Source organism: Kogia breviceps, chromosome 5 (assembly GCF_026419965.1).
Source record: "Kogia breviceps isolate mKogBre1 chromosome 5, mKogBre1 haplotype 1, whole genome shotgun sequence".
Classification (NCBI taxonomy): Eukaryota; Metazoa; Chordata; class Mammalia; order Artiodactyla; family Physeteridae; genus Kogia; species Kogia breviceps.
The window spans coordinates 101,513,871-101,529,771 of NC_081314.1; the positions used below are offsets into that span (position 1 = coordinate 101,513,871).

The window sequence follows — 15,901 nt, forward strand, 5'->3', positions numbered from 1 at the left end:
AGGGGACACGGGTTCCTTTCCCGGTCCGGGAAGATCCCACATGCCGCGGAGCGGCTGGGCCCGTGAGCCATGGACGCTGAGCCTGCGCGTCCGGAGCCTGTGCTCTGCAACAGTAGAGGCCACAACAGTGAGAGGCCCTCATGCTGCAAAAACAAACAAACAAAACAACAACAGAGTATACTACAAAGCTACAGTAATTAAGACAGTATGGTACTGGCAGAAAAACAGAAACATAAATCAGTGGAACAGGATAGAAAGCCCAGAGATAAATCCACACACATATGGTTACCTTATCTTTGATAAAGGAGGCAAGAATATACAGTGGAGAAAAGACAACCTCTTCAATAAGTGGTGCTGGGAAACTGGACAGCTACATGTAAAAGAGTGAAATTAGAACACTCCCTAACACCATACACAAAAATAAACTCAAAATGGATTAAAGACCTAAATGTAAGGCCGAACACTATAAAACTCTTAGAGGAAAACATAGAACACTCTATGACATAAATCACAGCAAGATCCTTTTTGACCCACTGCCTACAGTAATGTAAATAAAAACAAAAATAAACAAATTGGATCTAATGAAACTTAAAAGCTTTTGCACAGCAAAGGAAACCATAAGAGGAAAAGACAGTCCTCATAATGGGAGAAAATATTTGCAAACACAGCAACTGACAAAGGATTAATCTTCAAAATATACAAGCAGCTCATGCAGCTCAATATCAAAAAAACCCAATGCAATCCAAAAATGGGCAGAAGAGCTAAATACACATTTCTCCTTAGAATGTATACAGATGGTCAACAAACACATGAAAGGATGCTCAACATCACTAATCATTAGAGAAATCCAAATGAAAAGTACAATGAGGTATCACTTCACACCAGTCAGAATGGCTATCATCAAAAAATCTACAAACAATAAATGCTGGTGAGCGTGTGGAGAAAAGGGAACCCTCCTGCAATGTTGGTGGTCATGTAAATTGATACAGCCACTATTGAGAACAGTATGGAGGTTCCTTAAACAACTAAGAATAGAACTACCATATGACCCAACAATCCTGCTACTGGGCATATACCCTGAGAAAACCATAATTCAAAAAGAGTCATGTACCACAATGTTCATTGTAGCTCTATTTATAATAGCCAGGACATGGAAGAAACCTAAGTGTCCATAGACAGATGAATGGATAAAGAAGATGTGGCACATATATACAATAGAATAATACTTGGCCATATAAAGAAACAAAATTGAGTTATTTGTAGTGAGGTGGATGGACCTAGAGTCTGTTATAGAGAGTGAAGTATGTCAGAAAGAGAAAAACAAATGCCGTATGCTAACACATATATATAGAAAGTTTAAAAGAAAAGGTTCCGAAGAACCTAGGGGCAGGACAGGAAACAAGACACAGACGTAGAGAATGGATCTGGGGACACAGGGAGGGGGAAGCATAACCTGGGACGAAGTGAGAGAGTGGCATTGACATATATACACTACCAAATGTAAAACAGACAGCTAGTCCGAAGCAACTGCGTAGCACAGGGAGATCAGCTCGGTGCTTTGTGACCACCTAGAGGGGTGGGATAGGGAGCGTGGGAGGGAGACACAAGAGGGAAGAGATATGGGGATATATGTATACATATAGCTGATTCACTTTGTTTTATAGCAGAAACTAACAAGAATATAAAGCAAATATCCTGCAATAAGGATGTTAAAAAAAGTTATTGTGCTACTTCATTTATCTACTTTTTTACTGAATGAGAGAGGCTTTTCATAAAATTATATATGACTACCTGTAAACTAAGCACTGAATTTAAAACTTTAAAACTGATACCAAAATATTAATGCAATTAATATAATGGTTGTGTTAGCTCATTCAGCTCTTATTTATATTTCAGTTAAACTGGTTATTTTCTCATTCTGGTTTCAGATAAAAAAGATGTTAAATGCAAAACCAGAGGATGTTTGTGTTAAGTCACCATTGTCCAAACTCAGAAGCTCAGAACGCTGGGATCTTTCTTTGCAGGGGGTAAATAAAAACTATTTCCTTTTAAGTATGTGGTGTTACTTGGTGTGTTTAAAATAATTTAATAAAGCTGAATTTTAATTTTCTTATATGTCTTTTTTTTGTTTTCTAATTGCAGGTTTTAAATTTATTTCTGGCAAATGTTGAAGTGATGCTTTGAGGTTAGGGTCTTTTTCAATTTAAATCTAAGAACATCTTATTATGCATGGTTGTTTCCTTCATGAATTTAAACCTCATTATTGTAATATATATTATATTTAAAATTTATGAGAATATTAAGCTTATTAGAATCCTTTGCTCTTTTTCTCTGTTTTGTAAATTTGAGAGGGTACATCTTAAAGGGTGACACAACTATATGTGTGTATATATATATTTTTTTAATATTTATTTTTTATTGGGGTACAGTTGCTTTACGATGTTGTGCTAGCTCCTGCTGCACAGCAAAGTGAACCAGCCATATGTATACACATATCCCATGCCTTTTGGATTTCCTCCCATCCAGGTCACCACAGAGCACCAAGTAGAGTTCCCTGTGCTATACAGCAAGTCCTCACTAGTTATCTATTTCATACGCAGCGGTGTATAAAATAGATTGACTCAGATGTCAATCTCAGTCTCCCAATTCATCCCAGCGCGACGCAACTATATCTTAAAAGGTATCCTGATTATAAATCTGGACTAATTTTATCACTATTAAATATTACTATAGAGTTCTCATGAATAAAGCTGAAGATAGCACTTTATAAGGTTTTTTTTTTTTTTTTTTCCTTGACTGGCACAACTCATGGTCAAGGTTTTTTTTTTTTTTTTTATGGTCAAGGTTTTAAGAATAGAATTTTTCTAAGATTTTCTAATTCTCCATTTGAGGATATACGTATTAGTGTACTAGGGCTAACATAACAAAAGGCCACAGGTCAGATGGCTTAAACAACAGAAAGTTATTTTCTCATAGGTCTGGAGGCTGGAAGTCCAAAATCAAGGTGCTGGCAGGATTCATTTCACTAAGGCCTCTCACCTTGGCTTACAGACGGCTATCTTCTTGCTTTATCCTCATATGGCCTCTTTTCTGTGCACCCACATCCCTGGAGTTTCTTCCTCTTCTTATAAGGACACTAGTCTTATAGGATTAGGGTCCCACCCTTATGACCTCATTTAAACTTCATTACCTATGTAAAGGCCCTATCTCCACATAGAGTCATATTGAAGGTTAGGATGTCAACATGAATTTTGGCAGAGACAGTTCAGCTTATAACAGGAGAATTTTAGGATAACAGACTTTAAGTCACCTTGAATATATGTGTTTTTATGTTACAGACAAGAAAAATTAACCATTTATTATAACTTGTTCTCAGAGGAAAGATTTGTTGTTAGTATTAGTTTCTTTAACATTATTTATATATTTATTTATTTTGGCCGTACTGCATGGCTTGCAGGATCTTAGTTCCCTGACCAGGGATTGATCCCATGCCCTCAGCAGTGAAAGCATGGAGTCCTAACCACTAGACCACCAAGGAATTCCCTAACATTATTTAAAAATTTAATAATTAAATAATGCCTTTGCTTTTTATACAGGGTACAAAAAAGGGAAATAATAAATGGGACTATTTCCTAAATGCAGTCATTACTGACAGTTTTTTTTCATTCCTTTCAAGGAAAAGAAAGCATATTGCCCCCATACAACTCTATTATTTTTTGATCATTGCTTAAGAGGGATCATGAAATACATGGTAATATTGTTATATTAGTAATATTGTTAAATTTTTTCTTCTATTTTAACACATTTAGATCTATCTCTTTTATTTATTTTTTATTGGCTTTGCAATACTCCAAAAATATACTATATACACTAATTTATTCACTTAGTGCACTGATATTAGACAATTTGGTTGTTTCTAGAGTTTTGCTGACAGAAACAATATTGCAAGACCTTCATCTTTTGTAAACAGTGAACCATTTTACTGGGTCTAAGGAAGTTTGTATATTAAATTTTAATGAATATTGCAAAATTGTCTCACAGAAGATTTGCACCAATTTATATTGCCACCAGTGAGAGCTCCCATATTTCTACAGGTTTACTAGTACTGGATATTATCAGGCAGTAAAATTGTTGCCAGTAGAAGAAAAAAATACATTTTTATTTTTTTAAGCTTTCTCTTTTTTTAAAATATGTATGTATGTATTTATTTTTGGTTGCATTGGGTCATAGTTTTGGGGATCTTTTGTTGCGGTCCGTGAGCTCTCTGGTTGTGGCATGTGGCTCAGTAGTTGCAGTGCGTAGGCTTACTTGCCCCATGGTGTGTGGGATTTTAGTTCCTGGATCAGGGATTGAACCTGCTTCCCTTGTATTGGAAGGCAGATTCTTAACCACTGGACCACCACCAGGGAAGTCCCCAAAATACATTATTTTAAGAAAATTTTATCTTTGCATTTATATATTTTACTTTATGTTTTAGAATACTGAATGGAGTAAAAATAATATATATTATATATATCATTTTAAATACACACACACACACGCATAGAGTCTCTTGGAAGTAGATGGATGCTTTTAGTTGGGTTTCTTTTCTTAAGGAGTGTCTTACTAAATGTGTTTTTTCCTTTACCCTTGGGTCATATAATCTTCCTTTAGTATTTGGCCTTCAAGAGGCAGATGTGGATCACCAGAGAGCTCTTTTTAAAAAAATAAATTTATTTATTTTATTTATTTATTTTTGGCTGTGTTGGGTCTCCGTTGCTATGCGTGGGCTTTCTCCAGTTGCGGTGAGTGGGGGCTACTCTTTGTTGCGGTGCGTGTGCTTCTCACTGCAGTGGCTTCTCTTGTTGTGGAGCACGGGCTCTAGGCATGTGGGCGTCAGTCGTTGTGGCATGAGGGCTCAGTAGTTGTGGTTTGTGGGCTCTAGAGCGCAGTCTCAGTAGTTGTTGCACACCAACTTAGTAGTTGCTCCGTGGCATGTGGGATCTTCCCTGACCAGGCTCGAACCCATGTCCCCTGCATTGGCAGTCGGATTGTTAACCACTGTGCCACCAGGAAGTCCCCAGGGAGCTCTTTAGGTATTAAGTCTCTATGTTATATAATCTGCCGTCTTCTCTTTCCTTAACTCCTTTTCATTTCAACATTCTCCTTTTCCTGAGAAGTAATGGCTTATTTTCTCCTATTTCTCTCTACCCACTGAGTGAAACAAGGCCTCTTCAGAGACATATTTTCTTTTCCTATGACTAGTTTCTCACTCTAGTTGCATGTGTTCCTTAGGATAGTGATACTTAACTTTTGGGAAATCTACATCCTGTTTGAGATTTGAAGTGGCAAATGTGTCAGCTTTACCTTGCTCCCATGTTGCTCTAGACTTAACGGTATTTGTTAAGTGTGCTTAATAGTTTGTAGGGTTTGAGGCAGTACCAAAATCTTGCCTTGTTGTTTCTCGCACACGCCATAGATGAAAGAAAAATGGATAAATGCCATTCTTCATAATCTTCAGCAGAATTTTAACTTACTTGTTTATTTTTGATATTAACTGAGATACAATTATATAAAGCAGGCTGCACAGATCTTAGGTGTATAACTGGATGAGCTTTGACTAATGTAACATATGCAACCAATACCTCAGTGAAATAGAGCATTATCGTGAGCCTTGAAAGTTCCTTTATGCCCTTTACCATTGTATCTTTTCTTTGCCTGCTGTCCCTATTCCCACCCTGTTCCTGACAACCAATTTTCTGATTTCTATATCTGTAAGATAGTTTTGCCTCTTCATATAGTGTATACTCTTTTGTGTTTGCCTTCTTTTGCTTAGTAAAATGTTGTTGAAACTCATTCCTGTTTTCTATCTATCAGCAGTTTCTGTGAGTGGGGGCTACTCTTTGTTGTGGTGTGTGGGCTTCTCATCGTGGTGGCTTCTCTTGTTGCAGACTTTAGGCACACAGGCTTCAGTAGTTGTGGCATGTGGGCTCAGTAGTTGTGACTTGTGGGCTCTAGAGTGCAGGCTCAGTAGTTGTGGTGCATGGGCTTAGTTGCTCCACGGCATGTGGGATCTTCCCAGACCAGGGCTCGAAACTGTGTCTCCTGCATTGGCAGGCAGATTCTTAACTACTGTGCCACCAGGGAAGCCCAGTTTGTTTCTTTTTACTGCTAAGTAATATTCTATTATATGAGTATAACACAATTTATCTAATTCTTCTGTTGATGGACTTCTGGAATTGTTTTTAATTGGTTTGAATTTGCTTTGCCCTGGTGACTAATGGTGTTAAAGTATTTTCATATGTTGATTAGCTGTTGTATGTTTTCTTTTTTTGTGAAGTGTCTGTTCAAATTTTTTGCCCTTTTAAAAATATATTTTATTGGCAATTAATTTACATATAATTAAATTAATCCATTTTAAGTGTTCTCTGAATTTTGACAAAGGTATACATTTTTGCAGCCACCACCATTATAAAAGTGTGTGCATGTGTGTGTGTGTGTGTGTGTGTGTGTATTTGTATTTATTTACCGTCTTTTTCTTGGTGTACAGTCCTATGAGTTACAAGATCTGTATAGACTCATATGACTATCATCATAGTGAAGATACTGTACAGTTCCATCACTCCAAAAAATTCCCTGGTGCTGTCCCCTCTGTAGTTACTCCCTATCCCCATCCCTAATCCATGGTAACATTGTTGTTTTCTCTACCTGTAGTTCTGTATTTTCCAGAATGTCACATGAATGCAATCATGGAGTATGTAATTTTTTAATGTTTTGAGAGTGGCTTTTTCACGTAGTATAATGCCATTGAGATTCATCCATGTTGTTTGTTGTATATATCAATAGTTTGTTTAACCATTCCCACATTAACCACTGAAGGACATATGGGTTGTTTCCAGTTTTTGGCAGTTAGGAATAAAGATGCTATACATATTTGTATACAGGTCTTTTTTGTGAGCAGAAGTTTTTTAATTTCTCTAGGGAAAATACCTAGGAGTGGGATTCCTGAGTCATATGTAAGTGTATGTTTAACTGCCAAACTGATTTCCAGAATACCATTTTACATACCCACCAGCAATGTATGGGACTTCTGGATGCTCTGTAACTTTACCAGCACTTGGTGCTGTCAGTTTACTTATTTTTTAAAATAATAGACTATTTTTTAGAGTTGTTTCAGGTTTACCAAAAAATTGAAGGGATAGTACAAACAGTACCCATATATTCATTCTGCCCTTCCCTATGCTCACACACAGTTTCCTTATTAACATCTTGCATTAATGTGGTACATTTGTTACAATTGGTGAGTCAAATACTGTTACATTTTAAAAATATTGAGATGTAATTGACATGTAACATTGTATTAGTTTTAGGTGTACAACATGATGATATTTATTTATTTATTTATTTATTTGGGGGATCAAGCCATTTTATCTAGGGGCTTTGGAGGAGGGTTGAAAAGCTGGGAGGACAGTGAGATCTGACGTCCTTCTCCCAGCCAGGAGCTCTCCAGCTTCACCGTATCTGAAAGCCATAATGATTGATACATATTTAAATTGCAAAATTATTGCCACAGTAAATTTAGTTAACATACATTACCATACATAGTTACAGTTTTTTTTTTCTCATGACAAGACTTTTAAGATCTACTCTCTTAGCACGTTTCAAATGTATAGTTTTGTTAACTAATTCGCCATGCTGTACATTATGTCCCCAGGACTTATAACTGGAAATTTGTACCTTTTGGCCATCTTTATTCATTTCCTCCAACTCTCAACCCCTGCCTCTGGCAACCACAAATTTGTTCTCTGTATCAATGAATTAAGATTCAAAAAAAATTCCACATGTAAGTGAGATCATACAGTATTTGTTTTTCTCTGTTTGAATTATTTCACGTAGTATAATGAATGCCCTGACAGTCTACCCATGTTATTGCTAATGGCAAGATTTCCTTCTTTTTTTATGGTTGAATAACATTCCATTAAAGTGTGTATGTGTATGTGTGTGTGTGTGTGTGTGTGTGTGTGTGTGTGTGTGTGTGTGCGTGACACTTAGATGGTTTACATGTCCTGGCTATTGTAAATAATGTTGCAGTGAACATGGAGTTGCTGATAATTTTTTTTTCAGGTAGTGATTTTCTTTTCTTTTTTTTTTGGTGTTTTTTTTTTTTTGTGGTATGCAGGCCTCTCATTGTTGTGGCCTCTCCTGTTGCGGAGCACAGGCTCCGGACGTGCAGGCTCAGCGGCCATGGCTCACGGGCCCAGCCGCTTTGCGGCATGTGGGATCTTCCCAGACCGGGGCACGAGCCCGTGTCCCCTGCATCGGCAGGCGGACTCTCAACCACTGCGGCACCAGGGAAGCCCCAGTGATTTTGTTTTCTAAGGAAAAATACCCAGAATTGGAAATGGAATTGCTGAATCATATGGTGGTTTTTAAAAATTTTTTTGAGGAACCTCCATAGTATTTTCCATAACGTCTCTACCAGTTTACATTCCTGCAAGCAGTGCACAAGGGTTCCATTTTCTCCTCATCTCTTTTTCCCTTTTAAAATATTTATTTGGCTGTGTCAGGCCTTTGTTGGTGGCATGCGGGATCTTCTGTTGCAGCACATGGGCTTCTCTCTAGTTGTGGTGTGCAGGCTCTAGAGCACGCAGGCTCAGTAGTTGTAGCATGTGGGCTCTCTCGTGGCATGTGGGCTCCAGAGCATGCGTGCTCATTAGTTGCGGCGCACAGGCTTAGCTGTCCTGCAGCATGTAGGATCTTAGCTCCCTGACCAGGGATTCAACCTGCGTCCCCTGCATTAGAAGGTGGATTCTCTTTTAAAAATAAATTTATATATTTATTTATTTATGGCTGTGTTGGGTCTTCATTGTTGTGTGTGGGCTTTTTTCTCTAGTTGCAGCTAGCGGGCGCTACTCTTTGTTGCAGTGGGCAGGTTTCTTGTTGTGGTGGCTTCTGTTGTTGCAGAGCATGGGCTCTAGGCACCCAGGCTGCAGTAGTCATAGATCGTGGGCTCTAGAGTGCAGAGTCAGTAGTTGTGGTGCACGGGCTTAGTTGCTCTGCGGCATGTGGGATATTCCTGGACCAAGGATTGAATCTGTGTCCCCTGCATTAGCAGGCAGATTCTTAACCACTGCACCACCAGGGAAGTCCCTCTCATCCTTGCCTCCTCTTATTATGTCTTGTCTTTTTGATAATGGCCATTCTACCAGGTATGAGGAGGTAGTTCATTGTGGTTTTGATTTGCATTTCTGTGGTGTTTAGTGATGTTGAGCCACTTTTCATGTACCTGTTGGCCATATGTATGTCTTCTTTGGAAAAATTTCGATTCAGATCTGTCCATTTTTAAATTAGATCTTTTGTTTTTGCTATTGAGTTGTATGAGTTCTTTATATATTTTGGATGTTAGCTTCCTGTCAGTTATATGTTTCAGAAATAATTTCTCCAGTTCTGTAGATTGGTTTTTCATATTGTTGATGGTTTCCTTTGCTGTGCAGACATTTTTAGGTTGATGTAGTCTCACTTGTTTATTTTGTTTTTATTGCCTTTGCCTAGGTGTCAAATCCAAAAAATCATTGTTAAGACACTGATATCAAGGAACTTACCCTTTATGTTATCTTTTAGGAGTTCTGTAGTTTCAGGTTTTATGTTCAAGTCAGTCAGTCCATTTTGAGTTGATTTTTGTGTATGGTGTAAGATTGTCATCCTGTTTCATTCTTTTGCATGTGGCTGTTCAGTTTTCCCAGCATGATTTATTGAAGAGACTGTCTTTTCCCAACTGTATAGTCTTGGGTTCTTTATCATAAATTAATGGACCATATATGTGTAGATTTATTTCTGGCCTCTCTAGTCTGTTCAGTTGATCTATTTTTTGTGATTTTATGCCAGTACCATACTGTTTTGATTACTATAGGTTTGTAATATAGTTTGAAATCAGGACGTGTGGTGTCTGAAGAGCTTTGTTCTTCTTAAGATTGCTTTGGCTATTCAGGGTCTTTTGTGGTTCCAAACAAATTTTAAGGTTGTTTGTTCCATTTCTGTGAAAAATACTGTTGGAATGTTGATAGGGATTGCATGAATCTGTAAGTTGCTTTGGGTAGTATGACCATTTTATCATTATTAATTCTTCCAGTCCTTGAGTATGGCATATGTTTTCATTTTTTGTTTCTCTTCAATTTCTTTCATCAGTGTCTTACAGTTTTCAGTGTATGGGTCGTTTATTCCTATTTTATTCTTTTTACTGCAGTTGTAAATGGGATTGTTTTCTTAATTTCTCTTTCAGGTAGTTTATTGTTAGTGTGTAGAAATGCAATTGATTTTTGTATGTTGATTTTGTATCCTGCAACTGTACTGAATTCGTTGATTAGTTGTAACAGTTTTTTTGGTATGATCTTTAGGGTTTTCTATGTATGATATCTCGTCATCTGCAAATAGAGACAGTTTTACTTTTTTTCGAATTTGGATACTTTTAATTTCTTTTTCTTGCCTAATTGGTCTGGCTAGGACTTCTAGTGTTCTGTTGAATAAAGGTGGTGAGAGTGGCCATCTTTGTTTTGTTCCTGATCTTAGAGGAAAAGCTTTCAGCTTTTTACTGTTGAGTATGACATGAGCTGTGGGTCTGTTATACATGTCCTGTCATACATAATTGAGGTACATGCCCTCTATACCTGCCTTGTTGAGAGTTTTTATTGTGAATGGATGTGAATTTTGCAAAATGCTTTTTCTGCATCTATTGATATGATGATATAATTTCATCATTCATTTGATGAATGTGATGTATCACATTGATTGATTTGTGGATGTTGAAGCATTTTTGCATCCCTGGAATAAATCTGACTTGTTCATGATGTGTGAACCTTTTAATATATTGTTGAATTTAGTTTGCTAATATTTTGTTGAGGATTTTTGCATCTGTGTTCATCAAGGATATTGGCCTGTAATTCTTTTGTAATGTCTGTGTCTGGGTTTGGTATTAGGGTAATGATGGCCTCATAAAGTGAGTTCGGGAGTGTTTCCTCCTCCTCTGTTTTTTGGAAGAGTTTGAGAAGGATTAGTAATAATTCTTTAAATATTGATAGAGTTCACCAGGGAATCCATCTGGTCCTGGACTTTTGTTTGTTGGGAGGTTTTTGATTACTGATTCAGTCTTGTTACTAGTAATTGTTCTGTTCATATTTTCTGTTTCTTCATGATTCAGTCTTAGTAGGTTATGTTTCTAGAAATTTATTCATTTCTTATAGGTTGTCCAATTTGTTGTCATATAATTCATAGTAGTCTCATGATCTTTTTTATAGTTCAGTGATCAGTAATAATATCTCCTCTCTAATTTTTGATGTTTTTGTTTTGTGAGTTCTCTCTCCTTTTTTCTTGTTGTGCCTAGCTAAAGGCCATTTTTGGGTTATCTTTTCAAAAAACAGCTTAGTTTCATTGATCTTTCCTATTATCTCTTCAGTCTCTAGTCACTTATTTCCACTCTGATTTATACTTTCATATATTTTCTTGTAACTAATTAGTTCCCTTTTTGGCTTAAGGAAAGCCCTTCAACATTTCATGTGTGGCAGGTCTAGTGGTGCTTCTCTGGAACTTTTACCTTTTGCTTGTCTGGAGCTCTTTATCTCTCCTTCAGTCCTGGAGGATAACTTTGCTGGGTAGAGTGTCCTTGGTTGGCAGTTTTTTTTCTTTCAGCACTTTGAATATATTGAGACACTCCCTTCTGGCCTGTAAAGTTTCTGCTGAAAAATCTACTGATAGTCTTATGGGGGTTCCCTTGTATATAAGAAGTTGTTTTTTCTCTTGTTACTTTTTAGATTGTCTCCTCATCTTTAACATTTTACAATTTAATTATAATGTGTCTTGGTTTGGGTCTCTATAGACACATCTAATTTGGAACTTTCTGGGCTTCCTGACTGGATGTTGGTTTCCTTCCACAGGTTAGGGAAGTTTTCAACCAGTATTTCTTTAAATAAGTTTTCTGCCCTCCCTTCTTCTTGGTACTCCTATTATGTGAATATTGTTCTCCTTTATGTTGTCTTATAAGTCCCTTAGTATATGCTCACTCTTTTTATTCTTTTTTTTGATCCTTTGATTGGATGCATTCTACTGCCCTGTCTTCGAGTTCACTGATCCTTTCTTTTATGTCATCTAGTTTACTGTTGATCTCTCTATTGAATTTTTCAGTTCAATTATTAATATTCTTCAGTTCTGTCATTTGTTTGGTACTTTCTTATATTTTCTTTCTTTTTGTTGAAATTTTCATTTTGTTCATGCATTGGTCTTTTGACTTTGGTGAGCATCTTTATGACTAAGTTTTTCAACTATTTATCAGGTAGATCACTTATTTCTAGTCATTAAAGTGTTTTTTTCTGAGGTTTTATCTTGTTCTTCAATTTGTAATGTATTGCATTAGGTAAAACAGCCACCTCTCTCAGTCTTGAAGGACTGAACCTTATTCTTTAATCCTGTCCTAACTCTTGGTTGTTTCTTAGACATCTGTGATTGTCCAAGCAGTCTTCTTTGTTTTTAGTGGCTTCCAGTAGTTGAGAGTGTGACAAGACCTGTCCGTATCCCAAGGGGGAGGACCTTAGCACCTAGATGCAGGCTGATTGGAAGCCAGACCCCCAGGCAGCAGATTTTCAAGTACACAGCTAGGGACCTCCCTGGTGGCGCAGTGGTTAAGAATCCGCCTGCCAATGCAGGGTGCACGGGTTTGAGCCCTGGTCCGGGAGAATCCCACATGCCATGGAGCAACTAGGCCTGTGCACCACAAATCCTGAGCCTGCGCTCTAGAGCTCATGAGCCACAACTACTGAGCCCATGCTCTGCAACAAAGAGAAGACACTGCAGTGAGAAGCCCATGCACTGCAACAAGGAGAAGCCCCTGCCGGCTGCAACTGGAAAAAAGCCCGTGTGCAGCAGCAAAGACCCAATGCAGCCAAAAAAAAAAAAAACAAAAAACGAAACACAGCTATATCTCTTTCAGAGTAAGACTGGCAGACAGGTGTTTCTGTTTGTTTGCTCTGTGCTGTAACCTGGGAGGATAGCTGGTTAAAAACTGTTCTGCTCTTAGGTTTAGTCCTGTGGGACGTATGAGCATATGCCCCATTGGCTACCAGAGCCAGGTGATTAAGGGGTATCCCTTGGGCAGCAGCTGCAAAAACTGGTGTGCCAGTCTTGTGCATAAGCTCCTTTTTGGGAGATAAGGGCAACCTGGAGGTAGAGGGAGAGCTCAGAGATGGTGCCTACCTGCCTCCATGGTCTCTGGAGAGTGTTGCAGTTGGACCTGGGATGCATATTAAATTAGAAGCCTGCCCTTCATACTGCAGATTTTGAGAGAAACAAATAGGCCTGTTTTATAAAAAGACTGGGTGCATTTTAGTCTGCTGCCTCTATTCTGGGTCCTGGAGGGTTAGCCATGGTGAGTCCATGTGAGCCTTTTAAGAACTGTGTCTTAGTATGCCAAAGCCTTATGGGTCTTATATTTAGATGCAAGTTCTGTTGCCTTTTTTTTTTTTTTTTTTTTTTTTTTTTTTTTTTTTTTTAACATCTTTATTGGAGTATAATTGTTTTACAATAGTGTGTTAGTTTTCCCTCTACAACAAACTAAATCAGTTATACATACACACATGCTCCCACATCTCCTCCCTCTTGCATCACCCTCTCTCCCACCCTCCCTATCCCACCCCCCCAGGCAGTCACACAGCACAGAGGTGATCTCCCTGTGCTATGCAGCAGCTTCCCACCAGCTATCTAATTTACATTTGATAGTGTATATATGTCCCTGCCACTCCCCCACTTCGTCACAGCCCACCCCTCCCCCTCCCCATATCCTCAAGTCCATGCTCGAGTGAGTCTGTGTTTTATTCCCGTCCTACCACTAACCTCTTCATGACATTTTTTTCCCTTAGAGTCCATATATATGTGTTAGCATACGGTATTTGTATTTCTCCTTCTGACTTACTTCACTCTGTATGACAGACTCCAGGTCCATCCACCTCATTATAAATAACTCAGTTTCATTTCTTTTTATGGCTGAGTAATATTCCATTGTATATATGTGCCACATCTTCTTTATCCATTCATCTGTTGATGGACACTTAGGTTGCTTCCATGTCCTGGCTATTGTAAATAGAGCTGCAATGAACATTTTGGTACATGAGTCTTTCTGAATTATAGTTTTCTCAGGGTATATTCCCAGTAGTGGGATTGCTGGGTCGTATGGTAGTTCTATTTGTAGTTTTTTAAGGAACCTCCATACTGTTCTCCATAGCGGCTGTATCAATTTACATTCCCACCAGCAGTGCAAGAGGGTTCCCTTTTCTCCACACCCTCTCCAGCATTTATTGTTTCTAGAGTTTTTGATGATGGCCAATCTGACCGGTGTGAGATGATATCTCATTGTAGTTTTGATTTGCATTTCTCTAATGATTAATGAGGTTGAGCATTCTTTCATGTGTTTGTTAGCAATCTGTATATCTTCTTTGGAGAAATGTCTATTTAGTTCTTCTGCCCATTTTTGGATTGGGTTGTTTGTTTTTTTGTTATTGAGCTGCATGAGTTGCTTATAAATTTTGGAAATTAATCCTTTGTCAGTTGCTTCATTTGCAAATATTTTCTCCCATTCTGAGGGTTGTCTTTTGGTCTTGTTTATGGTATCCTTTGCTGTGCAAAAGCTTTTAAGTTTCATTAGGTCCCATTTGTTTATTTGTATTTTTATTTCCATTTCTCTAGGAGATGGGTCAAAAAGGATCTTGCTGTGATTTATGTCGTATAGTGTTCTGCCTATGTTTTCCTCTAAGAGTTTGATAGTGTCTGGCCTTACATTTAGGTCTTTAACCCATTTTGAGTTTATTTTTGTGTGTGGTGTTAGGGAGTGTTCTAATTTCATACTTTTACATGTAGCTGTCCATTTTTCCCAGCACCACTTATTGAAGAGGCTGTCTTTTCTCCACTGTATATCCTTCCCTCCTTTATCAAAGATAAGGTGACCATATGTGTGTGGGTTTATCTCTGGGCTCTCTATCCTGTTCCATTGATCTATATTTCTGTTTTTGTGCCAGTACCATATTGTCTTGATTACTGTAGCCTTGTAGTAGAGTCTGAAGTCAGGGAGCCTAATTCCTCCAGCTCCATTTCTCGTTCTCAAGATTGCTTTGGCTATTCGGGGTCTTTTGTGTTTCCATACAAATTGTGAAATTTTTTGTTCTAGTTCTGTAAAAAATGCCAGTGGTAATTTGATAGGGATTGCATTGAATCGGTAGATTGCTTTGGGTAGTATAGTCATTTTCACAATGTTGATTCTTCCAATCCAAGAACATGGTATATTTCTCCACCTATTTGTATCATCTTTAATTTCTTTCATCAGTGTCTTATAGTTTTCTGCATACAAGTCTTTTGTCTCCTTAGGTAGGTTTATTCCTAGATATTTTATTCTTTTTGTTGCAATGGTAAATGGGAGCGTTTTCTTAATTTCACTCTCAGATTTTTCATCATTAGTGTATAAGAATGCCAGAGATTTCTGTGCATTAATTTTGTATCCTGCAACTTTACTAAATTCATTGATTAGCTCTAGTAGTTTTCTGGTAGCATCCTTAGGATTCTCTATGTATAGTATCATGTCATCTGCAAACAGTGACAGCTTTACTTCTTCTTTTCCTATTTGGATTCCTTTTATTTCTTTTTCTTCTCTGATTGCTGTGGCTAGAACTTCCAAAACTATGTTGAATAAGAGTGGTGAGAGTGGGCAACCTTGTCTTGTTCCTGATCTTAGTGGAAATGGTTTCAGTTTTTCACCATTGAGAACGATGCTAGCTGTGGGTTTGTCATATATGGCCTTTATTATGTTGAGGAAAGTTCCCTCTATGCCCACTTTCTGCAAGGTTTTTATCATAAATGAGTGTTGAATTTTGTCAAAAGCTTTCTCTGCATC

General features: G+C 37.8%; 1 protein-coding gene across 18 annotated transcripts in view; it reads left to right on the top strand.

Annotated features, from left to right (window-relative positions):
- SENP7 (SUMO specific peptidase 7) overlaps window positions 1-15,901 on the top strand; it is a 159,632-nt gene that overhangs the window by 27,978 nt on the left and 115,753 nt on the right. For 15 of the 18 annotated variants that reach the window (XR_009335875.2, XM_067034744.1, XM_067034733.1 and 12 more), the window contains one exon: window positions 1,929-2,027. The exons of the other annotated variants lie outside the window; for them this stretch is intronic. Coding sequence is in view for 14 of the 15 variants with exons in the window: in XM_059064659.2 (XP_058920642.1) it covers window positions 1,929-2,027 (99 nt within the window). In the remaining variant the exon portion in view is untranslated. The remainder of the gene's footprint in view (window positions 1-1,928; window positions 2,028-15,901) is intronic. 18 annotated transcript variants of the gene reach the window in all.